This window comes from Rhea pennata, chromosome 24 (assembly GCF_028389875.1).
Source record: "Rhea pennata isolate bPtePen1 chromosome 24, bPtePen1.pri, whole genome shotgun sequence".
Lineage (NCBI taxonomy): Eukaryota > Metazoa > Chordata > Aves > Rheiformes > Rheidae > Rhea > Rhea pennata.
In genome coordinates, this window is record NC_084686.1 from 8,094,563 (window position 1) to 8,107,222 (window position 12,660).

The window sequence follows — 12,660 nt, forward strand, 5'->3', positions numbered from 1 at the left end:
TGATGGCCTCTTACCAGCAGCCAAAGAGGGATGAGAAGCCACATCCAAAGCTCGGCTGGGACTCAGATCTGCTTTGCCCCCTCTGGGTCGGTGCTTCAAGGGGATGAAACCAGGAGTGGGGCAAGACAGGATGGGACGGCTGCTGCCTGAGCGGCAGGAGCATGATGCCTGTGTCCCTGGGGAGCGTTTCGGAGCAGGACGGAGCCAGCATCGGCACGCGGAGCTGGCGAGTTATGCAGTTGCTTAGCAACTCCCAAGCCTGGTTTCAGAGGCGAGCGAGGGAAGACGGCGGTGGCGAGCTCCAGGATGGAGACGGGCATCGTGTCCCTCGTGCTGGGGCCAAGCATCTCGCCCTCGGGCCGTGCACCTTGCCCTTGGGCTGCGCGTTGCGCCCTGGGGTTGTGAATCTTGGTCCTGGACCATGCGGCTCACCCCAGGACCAGGCAGCTCACCCTGGGACTGTGCATGTCACCCCAGGGCCATGCGTCTCATCCAAGTCCATGCATCTCACCCCAGGACCATGCGTCTTGCCCCACAACCATGCATCTCACTCTGGAGTTGTGCATCTCACTCTAGGGCCATGCATCTCTCTGTGGGGCCATGCATCTCACCCCAAACCATGCATCTTGGTCCAGGACCATGCTTCTCACCCTGGGACCATGCATCTCACCCTGGGACCATGCATCTCACCCTGGAGTTGTGCATCTCACTCTAGGGCCATGCATCTCTCTGTGGGGCTATGCATCTCACCCCAAACCATGCATCTTGGTCCAGGACCATGCTTCTCACCCTGGGACCATGCATCTCACCCTGGAGTTGTGCATCTCACCCCAAAACCACGCATCTTGGTCCAGGACCATGCTTCTCACCCTGGGACCATGCATCTCACCCTGGAGTTGTGCATCTCACCCCAAAAACCACGCATCTTGGTCCAGGGCCATGCTTCTCACCCTGGGACCATGCATCTTGCCCCAGGACCGTGCATCCTGCCCCACCAGCCCTGCGGGGCTCCCAGGCTCCACCGCAGCTGCAGCGCTCCGAGGATGAAAGCTGGCTTCGGAAGCAGCCCGTCTCCAAGCAGAGCGGCGCAGGGGGCTGGAAAAATGCTCAGGGCCATTTTTTGCACATCTCCTTTTACTAGGAACCCCCTGAAGTTTGGGGGATCAAGTGCTCCCAGCGAGCAGGGAAAGGCTGGAGGGACTTAGCTGGGTGAAAAAAAAAAAAAAAAAAAGAAAAAAAAAAAAGAAAAAAAAAAAGAAAAAAACCCCCAAACCAGCCGGCTGAGCATCTCTCCGAATGGCCCCCGCGGGCCAGACCCACATTTTGGCACGTCCTGGGCTGCCGGTTGGAGCCCTTTCCCCATCCCTTTTCCCGGAGCGCCGTGCCGGGGCGGGAGGGAAGGGGGAGGCAGCACCGAAAACTAGGTCAGATCCGGCTGCGCCGGCAAAGCTGAGCCGGCGGCGCGCGGGGAGGGGGCGTTCGGCCCCGCTCGGGGTGGTGGGTGACGGGGGCGGGGGGAGGGGGTCCTGGCCTTGCTGGGAAGTTTTTTCCCCTTGTTTTAATTGGGGAAAATAATAATAATAAAAAACCCCTCCGGACAACGGTGGAGGGAGGGGGCAGCCGGTGCCCCGGTCCGAAACCCCGAGCATCCCGCTGCGGGAAAGTTTTCTCGCTGCAGCATCCGGCGCTCCCTGGGCACCGGGTACCAAAAGGAGGGGGGAGAAAAAACAAAATAAAACAAAAAAAAAACCTAAACAACCCCCCCCACACACACACATTAACCCTTTGGGGCTCTGCCCTCCAGCAAACGCCGGATCCCGAATCGGGGCAGACGGGGAGCGGGAGGAGGAAGGGTGGCGGCGGCGGGGAGGAACGGGCGCGTTTTGAATTCGGTGGTGTTTGCAGCCAGGGGCGTCCGCGGGCGAAGCAGGAACCGAGGAGGCGGGAGAGAGGCAAAAAAAAAAAAAAAAAAAAAAAAAAAAAAAAAAAAGGTAAAAAAAGGAAAAAAAAAAAAAAAAGCATAAAAAAAAAAAAACCAAGCCCCCGAACAGCGCGGCGCGGAGCGGTGCGGGTCTGATAGGCTCGCCGCGAGGCACCGCGTTACGTAGGCAAGCGGCTCCGCTCAACTTGCCACCTGCGAGCGGCGCGCCCGGGAGAGCAGCGCGGCACCTCTCGCCCGCCGGCCGCCCGTCACCGTGGCCTCCACCATGGACTGCTGCAACGTAGGTGGCGGAGGGAGGAAACGGCTGGCGGGGGGGGATTTATTTTATTTTATTTTTTTTTAAGGGGGGGAATGGGGGATTTTCTCTCTCCCCCCCCCCCTTGGGTTGTTTTTGCAGCCCCCCCCCCCCCCTCCAGCCCGGACTCGGTGCTGGGAGCTTCGCGAGGATGCCGGCGTTTCGGAGATGCCCCGGCTTTCCCGGGGTGTGTGTATGTGTTGGGGGGGGGAGTTCGGCACGGAGCGCTTCGCCGCAGCTATACTGGGCTTTACTGGTTTCCACGCAACGGCCGATAGCCGCGGCAGCTGCCATCGCCGCTCGCTTTTTTTTTGCCCGCTCCCCCCTCCTCTATCCCCGCTCCGCCGCCTCCGCCGCCGATTTTAGCCTCCCGCGGCTCGCCAGCAAGCCAAACTCGCCAAAGTCCTCGAAAGCCGCCCGAAAGCTTTCCCAACTCGGGCCGGGGTGGGCAGCCGGGTCGGCTCCGGCGGCTTTTCGGGGTGCCCAACGCCGCCCCGCGCTCTTCCTCCATCCCGCGGCGGCGAGGAAGAGGAGCAGCCCGGCTTTGGTTGAGGCGGGAAAAAACCCCAAACCCCAACAAAATAGCCATTTTTTTTTGCCTTCTTCCTCCCTCCAGATCTCATGCAATTTTTTTTTTCCCCTCCACCTTTTTACCCCCCCCTTTTTTTCCTCCCCCCCCCCATTCGGCGCCGCTCCTCCGGGCACGATCCTGTTTCGCTCTGAATTATTGATGGGGCAGCGCGCGGCCCCGGCGGGTTGCGTTACGCGCCGCGTCCGGAAAATTCCCCCCCCTCCTTCACCTAAATCGACCTCGGGGGTCCGGCTTGATTTTATAAACCTCCCCCCCGCCACCCCAACCCCGCCAGCCAGGCCTCGGCCGGAGGGGGAGTGAGCTGCAGTGATTTACCTACGCGGGTGGGATATAATCTCCAGGTGGGATATTTGCTTTTCCCCCCCAACTCCGATCCGTGCGGACCGATCGACCCCCCCCCCCGGCAGCAAATTTTCCTGAGCGAGAAGCTGAGATTTATTGCGGAGAGGGGCCAATTTGGGAGCTTCCCTCTTTCTCTCTCTCCTCTCTCTCTCTCCCCCCCCCCAACTCCTCCTTCAAAATCCCGGCTCCGTTCGCAGGAGGGAGCGTGCACGAAGCTGGACGAGGACATCCTGGACATCCCGCTGGACGACCCCGACGCCAACGCGGCCGCCGCCAAGATCCAGGCCAGTTTCCGCGGCCACATGACTCGGAAGAAGATAAAAGGCGGCGAGATCGAGCGGAAAAGCAAGGACGCCGAGTGCGCCAACAGCACCCGCGCGGGCGACCTCCGCAACGGCGACTAGCCGGCCCGGGTGAGGACCTCGTTTCAGGTTAAAAATTCCTTTTTTTTTTTCCCCCCCTCTTAACGCCTTGGCGTTATTTTGACACTCAAATTCCTCCTCCTTTCCAGGCTCCTCTTTCCCCCCACCCCCCCTTTTTTTCTCTCCCCGCAGCCTCTGCACCCTCCCGAGTCGGGATGGTTTCGAAGCAGCCGCGAGCAGCTTTCCCGTGGGGGCGTCAGAGCCCACGGCAAGCGGGAAAGGATTCGGGATTTCTTCTCCCCCCCTCCTCCTTTCTTTTATTTTATTTATTTTATTACTATTATTATTATTTTTTGGCATGCCTCCGCCCTGCCTTGCCCTAATTTCGCGCGCGTGCCGGAGGGAGCCAGCCCGGGAACGGCGCGCAAAGCCCTAGATTTCGGAGCGGCGGCTCTCCCTTGGCAACGCCGCCCCGGCCAGCTCGCCTCGGCACATGCTATTTTTAAAAGCTCTGTGTCACAGTCTCCCGGCAGGAGAAGGGAAATTGAAGAGCGCCCACGGCGAGCCCCGGGCGAGGGGGCCTGGGGGTGCCGGGATGCCAACCCGCGATCCGGTGCTTCCCGGCGACGCCGGGGCCCAGAGGCAGCGGAGCTGTGTTTTTTTTTTCCCGGGATGTAGCCGGGATGGGAAGCAGGAGCAGCCAAGAGCTGGTGTTACCCCAAAATCAGGGGCCGGTTGCCCCTGGTGGTGATGGGTGGGGGGCCAGGCTGGCTGGGTGCAGGCAGGGTGCAGGCAGGCGCAGGGTGCGCACAGGTGTGCAGGCTGCAGGTACAGGTGCAGGTGCAGGCAAGAACTGGGTGCAAGAAAAGGGTGCAGGCAGGGGTAGGGTGCAGGCAGAGATGCAGGGAGGGGTGTGGGCAGAAACAGGGTGCAGGCAGGGTGCAGGCAGGGTCAGGGTGCAGGCAGAGTCGGTGCAGGCAGGGATGCAGGGAAGGTGCAGGCAGACACAGGATGCTGGCAGGGCAGACAGGAAGGGTGCAGGCAGGGATGCAGGCAGGGATGCAGGCAGGGTGCAGGCAGGGTGCAGGCAGGGATGCAGGCACGCAGGGAGAGGGTGTGGACAGCGGTGCAGCCAGGGTGCAGCCAGGGGCAGGGTGCATACAGAGGTGCAGGCAAGGACGGAAGCAGGGTCAGGACGCAGGCAGGGATGCAGGCAGAGGCAGGGTGCACAGAGGGGTGCAGAAAAGGGTGCAAGCAGGGTCAGGGTGCAGGTAGGGAGAGTGCAGGGACAGGCAGGGTGCACACGGGGATGCAGGCATGCTGCAGGCAGGGTACAGGCAGGGGCAGGGTGCGCACAGGGGTGCAGGCAGGGTGCAGGCAGGAGCAGGGTGCACACAGAGGTGCAGACAGGAGCAGGGTGCGCACAGGGGTGCAGGCAGGGAGTAGGCAGGAGCAGGGTGCGCACAGGGGTGCAGGCAGGGTGCAGGCAGGGTGCAGGCAGGAGCAAGGTGTGCACAGGGGTGCAGGCAGGGTGCAGGCAGGAGCAGGGCATGCACAGGGGTGCAGGCAGGTTGCAGGCAGGAGCAGGGTGCGCACAGGGGTGCAGGCAGGGTGCAGGCAGGGTGCAGGCAGGAGCAAGGTGTGCACAGGGGTGCAGGTAGGAGCAGGGCGTGCACAGGGGTTCAGGCAGGGTGCAGGCAGGAGCAGGGTGCGCACAGGGGTGCAGGCAGGGTGCAGGCAGGAGCAAGGTGTGCACAGGGGTGCAGGCAGGAGCAGGGTGTGCAGGCAGGGTGCAGGCAGGAGCAGGGTGCGCACAGGGGTGCAGGCAGGGTGCAGGCAGGGAGCAGGCAGGAGCAGAGTGTGGGCAGGGGTGCAGGCAGGGAGCAGGCAGGAGCAGGGTGCGCACAGGGGTGCAGGCAGGGCGCAGGCAGGGTGCAGGCAGCAGCAGGGTGTGCACATTGGTGCAGGCAGGAGCAGGGCGTGCACAGGGGTGCAGGCAGGAGCAGGGCGTGCACAGGGGTGCAGGCAGGGTGCAGGCAGGGTGCAGGCAGCAGCAGGGTGCGCACATTGGTGCAGGCAGGAGCAGGGCGCACACAGGGGTGCAGGCAGGAGCAGGGCGCGCACAGGGGTGCAGGCAGGGTGCAGGCAGGGTGCAGGCAGGCCACTGACCCCTCTCTCCCTCTCTTGCAGCAGCCGCGAGGCGCCGGATGGACCCCCCCTCGCCGCGCCGCCGACCGCCAGCCGTGGCCCCACCGCTGGACGCCCGCGCCCTCCCCGCCGCGCTGGCCCCCGCCTCCCTCCGCCCCCCGCTTCGCCCCCCGCCGGGGCTCGCGGCTTTTCAAGCCTTTGTAGCCGCCGGCAGAGCTGGCCCCCGGCGAGCTGGCCCCCGCATGCGCCCGCCGCGCCATGCCGGCGCCCGCCGGGCTGCCCCCGGACCTGGTCCCGTCCCCTGCACCCGTGTGCATGTCCCCCCCGGCCGCCTCGGGCCACCAATAAACGTCCCCGTGAGAGGCGCCGCTCTTCCTTTGGGCTTTCCCGGCCCGCCGCGAGGCCGTCCCGAGCGCGTGCGCCGTCCCGCGGCTGCGAGGCAGGCGGCGTGACGCCGCTGGCGGACGCGCGATGGCCGCCGCGATGTCGTGCGGGCGTGAACTGGCTAGTGTGATGCTCCTGAGGGACGTGCGAGGGCTGCCACGATGGCGCACGGGTGGATCTTGGGTCATCCAGCAACACTGATGGACGTGTGATGGCCACCGTGATGTCGTATACGTGTGAGTCAGCTGGTGTGACGTCATTGATGGACATGTGATAGCCACCATGAGGTTACACTGGTGTGACATCACCGATGGACGTGTGATATCACACATGAGGGTCTTGGATGATCCAGCATCACTGACGGACATGTGAAGGCCATCATGATGTCCATAGGTGTGAGTCAGCTGGCGTGACATCACCGATGGAGGTGTGATGGCTGGTGTGATGTCATGGAGGTGGGTCTTGGGTCATCCAACATCACTGATGGACGTGTGAAGGCCACCATGATGCCCATAGGTGTGAGTCAGTTGGCGTGACATCACCGATGGAGGTGTGATGGCTGGTGTGATGTCATGGAGGTGGGTCTTGGGTCATCCAACATCACTGATGGACGTGTGAAGGCCACCATGATGCCCATAGGTGTGAGTCAGTTGGCGTGACATCACCGATGGAGGTGTGATGGCTGGTGTGATGTCATGGAGGTGGGTCTTGGGTCATCCAACATCACTGATGGACATGTGATGGCCACCACGATGTTGTATAGGTGTGAGCCTGCTGGTGTGACATCACTGATGGAGATGTGATAGCCACCATGAGGTTACAGTGGTGTGACACCATTGATGGACATGTGACGGCCACGATGATGTTGCATAGGTGTGAGTCAGCTGGCGTGACATCACCGATGGAGGCGTGATGGCTGGTGTGATGTCATGGAGGTGGGTCTTGGGTCATCCAGCACCACTGATGGATGTGTGATGGCCACCACCACGTCATGTAGGTGTGAGTGAGCTGGCGTGACACCACCAATGGACACACGATGGCCATGGTGACGTGACACAGGCGTAAGCGAGCTGGTGTGACACCACCGATGGATGGGTGATGGCTGGTGTAACACCACCCACGGGGGTCTTGGGTGGTCCAACCTCCCTGCTGTCACACAGGCGTCAGTCGGCTGTACAGGCGCCGGGCCCGAGTGACGGCACGGGGCCAGCAGCGGGGGGGGGGGGGGAGCTCCCTAAAACCAGCACCCCCCAAGGACGCCGAGAGCTCTGGGTGCCCCGAGACGACAGCTCCATCCAAGACCGACCCCCTCCCGAGCCCCAAACGCTTTTAATGCTTTTATGAAAAATATCACATTTTACATCATATATTAAAAAAAAAACAAACAAAAGAAAAAAAAAATACACAGGAAACCTCTGCCCTCGCCCGGGGGCTGCACGAGCCGTTAGTATCCTACAACTAACCCCCCCCCCCCCAAAAATATATATATAAGTGATATACACGGTTTTGGGGGTCCGTTACAAAAGCGCAAGCCCCGTGTTAAAAAAGCTGGGAGAAAAAAGGGGGAAAAAGGTTAAAAAAAAACAAGGAGAGGGAGGAAAGTTTTTTTTTTTTTGGGGGGGGGGGGGTCACACCAGGGAGCCGGCCTGGCTCTGCGCGGGCACCATGACGGCCACGGCGCCCATGCGGGCCAGGCCGCCGGCGGGCAGCGCCCGGCGCCGCGGGGGCCCCTCGGGTCGCCGGTCGCGGGCTCCGGCGGTGCCGTTGGCCGCCGGCGGCGCCGGAGCCGCGGGCGGAGCGATGCCGCCGCCGTCGTCCGAAGGGGCTCGGGCGCCGGCGAGCTTGGGGCGGGCGCCGGGCGCCGCCGCCGACGAGAGGGTGCTGGTGGCGGAGGCGACGTCCGAAGCGGCGCTCTTGGCCCAGGAGAGCGTTTTGGGGGGAACGGCGTCTTCCCTGCGGGAACAACAGGCGCGGCGGAGTCGGGAATTACGCCAAGAGCGTCGGCGCCCGCAAAATTGGGGCTGCTCCAAGGGTGCCGGGATATTTCCCGGCCGGGTGGGGGAAAAAAATATAAAATAAATAAAATAAAAATAAAAGAGGAGAGGGAGGGGGGAAGATTTTGCGCTGAGCTGCCGGCTTGCGGAGAAGGGATTTGGAGCCGAGACGCACCGATTCCTCCCGGGAAAAACCACCTCGGAGCCGGCGCCCTAAAAGAAACAACAAAAAAAAAAAAAAAAAAAAAAAAAGAAAAAAACCCCAATTCCCCCCCCCCCGCTAAGCTCATCCCCCGCCGCTCACTTGATCTCGTTGGCCGCCTCCTCCTGCCCGTCCCGCTTCTTCCGCCGGTAGACGCGGAGCTGCAGGCCGAGGAAGACGAGGAGGCCGAAGCCCACGAGGGAACCCAGCACGGCGCCGGCGACCACGGCCGCGTTGCTGCCTGCTGGGGCGGGTGCGCGGGGCACGCGACGGCGTGAGCGGGGCCGCCGGCACGTCGATGCGGGTGCTGCCGCCGCCGTGCCGGGCGCCGCCGCCGACTCACCCGAGAGCACCGCCAGGGTGACGTTGCAGGCGGCCGAGCCGGCCCGGTTCTCCGCCACGCACACGTAGACGCCCGACATGTCCGTCGAGAGGTTGGTCAGCTTGAGGGTCCCCTTGACGCTGTCTGCCGGGAGGGGGGAGAAAATAATAATAATAATAAAAACAAACCCACGGGCAGAGTTAAGGTGACCGGGACCGGCACCGAAAGCACCGACAGGTGATTTTGTTTTTTTTTTTTTTAATTTATTATTCTGATTTTTCCCGCTTTTTCCCGCCGTCTCACCTTGCATCGGCGCGAAGAAGACCTGGGCGGCGGGCGCCGCGCGCTGCCACTGGTAGGCGGGCAGCGGCTTGCCCTTGGGCGAGGCGCAGCTCAGCGTCACGTTGCCCCCCACGGCGGTGCTGCCGTGGAGCCGGCAAGCCGGGGCGGCCGGTGGCACTGCGGAGGGGCCCGGCGTCAGCGGCGGGAATCCCGCCCCGCGGGAAAGCGGGTCCCGGGTTTTCCCGCGCCGCCCGCCCGCCCCGCGGGAAAGCGGGTCCCGGGTTTTCCCGCGCCGCCCGCCCGCCCCGCGGGAAAGCGGGTCCCGGGTTTTCCCGCGCCGCCCGCCCGCCCCGCGGGAAAGGGGTCCACGGTTTTCCCGCGCCGCCCGCCCGCCCCGCGGGAAAGCGGGTCCACGGTTTTCCCGCGCCGCCCGCCCGCCCCGCGGGAAAGCGGGTCCCGGGTTTTCCCGCGCCGCCCACTCGCCCCGTGGGAAAGCGGGTCCACGGTTTTCCTGCGCCGCTCGCCTTACCCAGGACGGTGAGGTTGATGACGCCGATGTTCTTGCCCGTGCCGCTGGCGTCGTCAGCCACGTTGACGGTGCACACGTACTGGCCCGCGTCCTGCTCCTGCGTGCCGTTGATGAGCACCGAGAGGTTGTGCGAGAGCATGGGGTAGAGGAAGCTCACGCGGGATTTCAGGTACGTCTCCTCCACCTTCACCACCCCGTCCAGGTAGCTCAAGATCTGCCGAGAGGAAAAGGCAACGCCGCGGTGGGCGCCCCCGGCGAAAGCCCCTCTCGGAGAGGGAGGGGGACTGACGCTGCGGCGCCCGGCGTCGCGCCACCGCCGCTCACCTGGAAAGGGCTGGCGTCGGGCTTGTGCAGCGCCCAGGTGACGTAGGGCTTCTTCTGCGAGCGGCTGGTGTACCAGAGGGGCAGGACCGCCCGCCGCCCTTCCACGGCGGACACGGAGCCGCTCGCCACGTGCACCTCCAGCGTCGCCGCCGAGAGACCTGCCGCGAACAAACCGGATCAAGAGCGATGAGGTCAGGTCGGCCCGAGGCCACCTGCGCCGCTTCGCTCCAACACCTGGGCAGGAAGGAGAATAAAATAAAATAAAATAAAATAAAATAAAATAAAATAAAATAATCCCCAGGCATCGCGGCGAATTCCCGGCGGAGGCGGCGGGAATGTGGCTCGCCGGGAGGTTGCTTTCCGTGCCGGGTGGTTTCCCGCACCAGGCCGTCTTCCCGCGCCGGGTGCTTTCCCGCGGAGGCCATCGATCCTCTGGAGCAGCATCGGAGCGTGAACGAGCGGCTCCATTATCCCGCACCTCGGCAGTGGCCGGGAGCGCTCGCCCCGGGGCGGCCCATTACCCCGGTGCTCGGTGCCATCGCCCCGGGCCGTCCCCGTCCCCACCGGCAGGGGGAAAAAAAAAATAAAATAAAATAATAAAAGGGTTGTTGGGAGAGGAGGAGGGGAAAAAAATATCTCCCACCCCCCTCCCTGAGCTCCCTGCCCTGTTGCATTGCCCCCTTCATTTTATTTTATTTTTTTCCCCCAGGGCGGAAAAGGTCCCGCCGGGTATTTTTAGCCTCCTGAACGCATCCGTTCCTTCTCTGCGCAGACATCCGTGCAGCTTCCCGGCCGCTCCTCGCGCGGCTCCTGGGCAGGAAACGCTGCCGCAGGCCGATAACGGGGCCGAGACAATGAAGCCGCCCGAGCCGGGCTCCACCTAATCCCCCCTTCTCCTCCGGCGCCCGCCGAATTAAAGGTTAAAACCTGCCCCCGCGCCGAGCCCCGTTTCCCGCCGGGAAAAAGCTGCGGCGCTCGCGCGCCCTCGGCGTCGCCACCTAAGAATAGCTAAACCCGTCCTAAGCGCTTAAAACCTTAAGTCCCGAAGAGGAGAGAGGAGAAGAAGGGGAGGGGGGAGAAAAAAATAAATAAAATAAAACCCTTTGGAGGCGAGTTTTCCTTTTCACGCATTTTTCCCCCCCTTTTTCTCCCATTCCCTTTCCCCCAGGGTGTGAAATTCCCGCTAGGCTTCACCCCCCCCTCGGCGCTGGGGGTTTCTCCAGAAAGAGAAAAGCCGGCAAAGGGCGGGTTAAACAGTGGATTTTTTTTTTTTTTTAGGGGGGAATAATTAAAAAACCAAAAAATCTGCAAAATCATCCCGATTGGGAAAATGTTGCATGTTTTCCACCCTTTTCTGTTCCTAAGAAATATTCTTTTTTTTTTTTTTTCCCCTCCCTCCTTCCCTCTCTGGGAGAGGCCCAACACCTGCAGGATTTCCTGGGAAAGGCTCACGCACTTCCTCCTCCCTCCCCCCCCCCCCCAAAAACCACGACGCTCTGGGAGCCCAAGGAAAATTTGGGATTGGGGTGGAGAAGGGAGGGGGGGGGGGAGGCGAAGCCAACCGCCCTGTGCCGCCTCCCTGCCTCGCCCCGCTCTGCTACGAACATTAAATCTCCCTATTTCGGGCCATTTAAGGCACGCTGAGCGGCTGGCACTGGGAGAAAATATTTTCTTAAAGAGCTGTTTTTTCCGGAGCTGGCAAAGGGAGGATGGGGGGGGTGTTTTCCCAAGGGATGAACAGGCGCGAGCTCCCCTCATTCCCCCCCCATCCCCGGAGACTATTCGGGGAGCCCGAGATCCCCGTGGGAAGCGCCAGGCCGATTTTTCCCCGCACCTCCCCTCGCCTTGGCAGGGGGGCCGAGCGAGCCCCGCGGCCGTGAAAATTCCCTGGGCGGTACAAAAGCCGGCAGCTCTGCCGCAGGCGAAGCTCCCCTCCATTGCGGCCGGCGCGTGTTAACTCTGAAACCTAATGATGACCAGGAAATCCCGCCGCTGCTGCGGTGGCAGTGCAACTCGCCGGGAGATCCCGGCTCCTTTCCTCGCGCGCCCAGCGCGTCGGGAAGAGCCGTAACGCCGAGGCGCCCGGGGCTCCCGTTGGCTCCGGCTCCGGCTTTCACCACCTTGCTGCCTCAAATCCCCTAAGGCTTTAATCGGCTTGAAAAATTAATCCCACGCCGGCATATCGGCGGCGCTGCCCCGCGGGATTCGGCCTGGAGACTCCAGGCTAATAAGAAATAAGGAGGAATAAGGGACGGGGAAGGGAAAAAACACGGGAAAATCCCCCCCAGAAAGGCCGTTTCCGGAGCTGTCACCCGGCGTGGGGCGAGGAAACAAGCTCCGAGCTAAGGTGTAACGTGGGGAAAGACCCCGTTCCGGGGGAAAACGTCCCCAAAACCCGCGGCGCTCGGGCTCGTCGCCCACGCGGAGCGCGCGGCCCCTCCGACGCCGGGTCGTTCGTGCCGGCGGCGGCGGCGGGAATGTCGGCAGAGACATTCCCGCCGCTCCGGCCCATCCGCCAGGGATTTTTTTTTCCCTTTTTTTTTCCCTCCCCCTCTTTTCCCAAGAAACTAAACCAGCGTCCAAGGCCGGGCAGAGCCTCCGCATAGAAACCAGCCGGCAATAAACCTCTTTTCACCAATAAAAAAAATTAAAAATAAAAAAATTAAAAAATAAAAGCTGGAAGCAGATGGATGCTGGCAGGAAAAAATCAGAACTGCTGCAACCAAATCCGCCTCATTTTGCCCCAGCAAAACCGCTGTGTAAACCCAATTTCTCCCCTCTCCAACGCCGTTTTTCTGGTGCCCGACCGAAACCCATCCTAAGAAACCCTCCCCAAACGGCTTTTTCCTGCCGGCAACCCCATTTTCCACCCTCGGAGCTCTTAAAACGCGGTGGGGAATTAAAAGCGGAGGAGCCCAGAAGGGGGGAAACTTGTTGCCGGG

General features: G+C 62.2%; 2 protein-coding genes across 3 annotated transcripts; one reads left to right on the forward strand and one right to left on the reverse strand.

Moving 5' to 3' along the window:
- Positions 1–2,041: 2,041 nt before the first annotated feature.
- NRGN (neurogranin) lies at positions 2,042–6,099 on the forward strand. The gene is made up of 3 exons (XM_062594599.1): positions 2,042–2,222; positions 3,369–3,584; positions 5,724–6,099. The coding sequence occupies exons 1-2, from the start codon at positions 2,208–2,210 to the stop codon at positions 3,573–3,575; spliced, it is 222 nt and encodes a 73-aa protein (XP_062450583.1). The 5' UTR covers positions 2,042–2,207; the 3' UTR covers positions 3,576–3,584; positions 5,724–6,099.
- A 1,276-nt stretch (positions 6,100–7,375) lies between these two features.
- Positions 7,376–10,276, reverse strand: ESAM (endothelial cell adhesion molecule). 2 transcript variants are annotated; one of them, XM_062594648.1, is made up of 7 exons: positions 10,102–10,276; positions 9,719–9,876; positions 9,395–9,608; positions 8,887–9,042; positions 8,605–8,727; positions 8,364–8,502; positions 7,376–8,018 (listed from the first exon to the last, which is right to left on the reverse strand). In XM_062594648.1, exons 1-7 carry the CDS (start codon positions 10,184–10,186, stop codon positions 7,694–7,696), a joined length of 1,200 nt encoding a protein of 399 aa, XP_062450632.1. In that variant the 5' UTR covers positions 10,187–10,276; the 3' UTR covers positions 7,376–7,693. The 2 variants fall into 2 exon arrangements, with proteins under 2 accessions (XP_062450632.1, XP_062450631.1); XM_062594647.1 differs by having other exon boundaries at positions 8,364–8,505.
- Between the last annotated feature and the right edge of the window lie 2,384 nt (positions 10,277–12,660).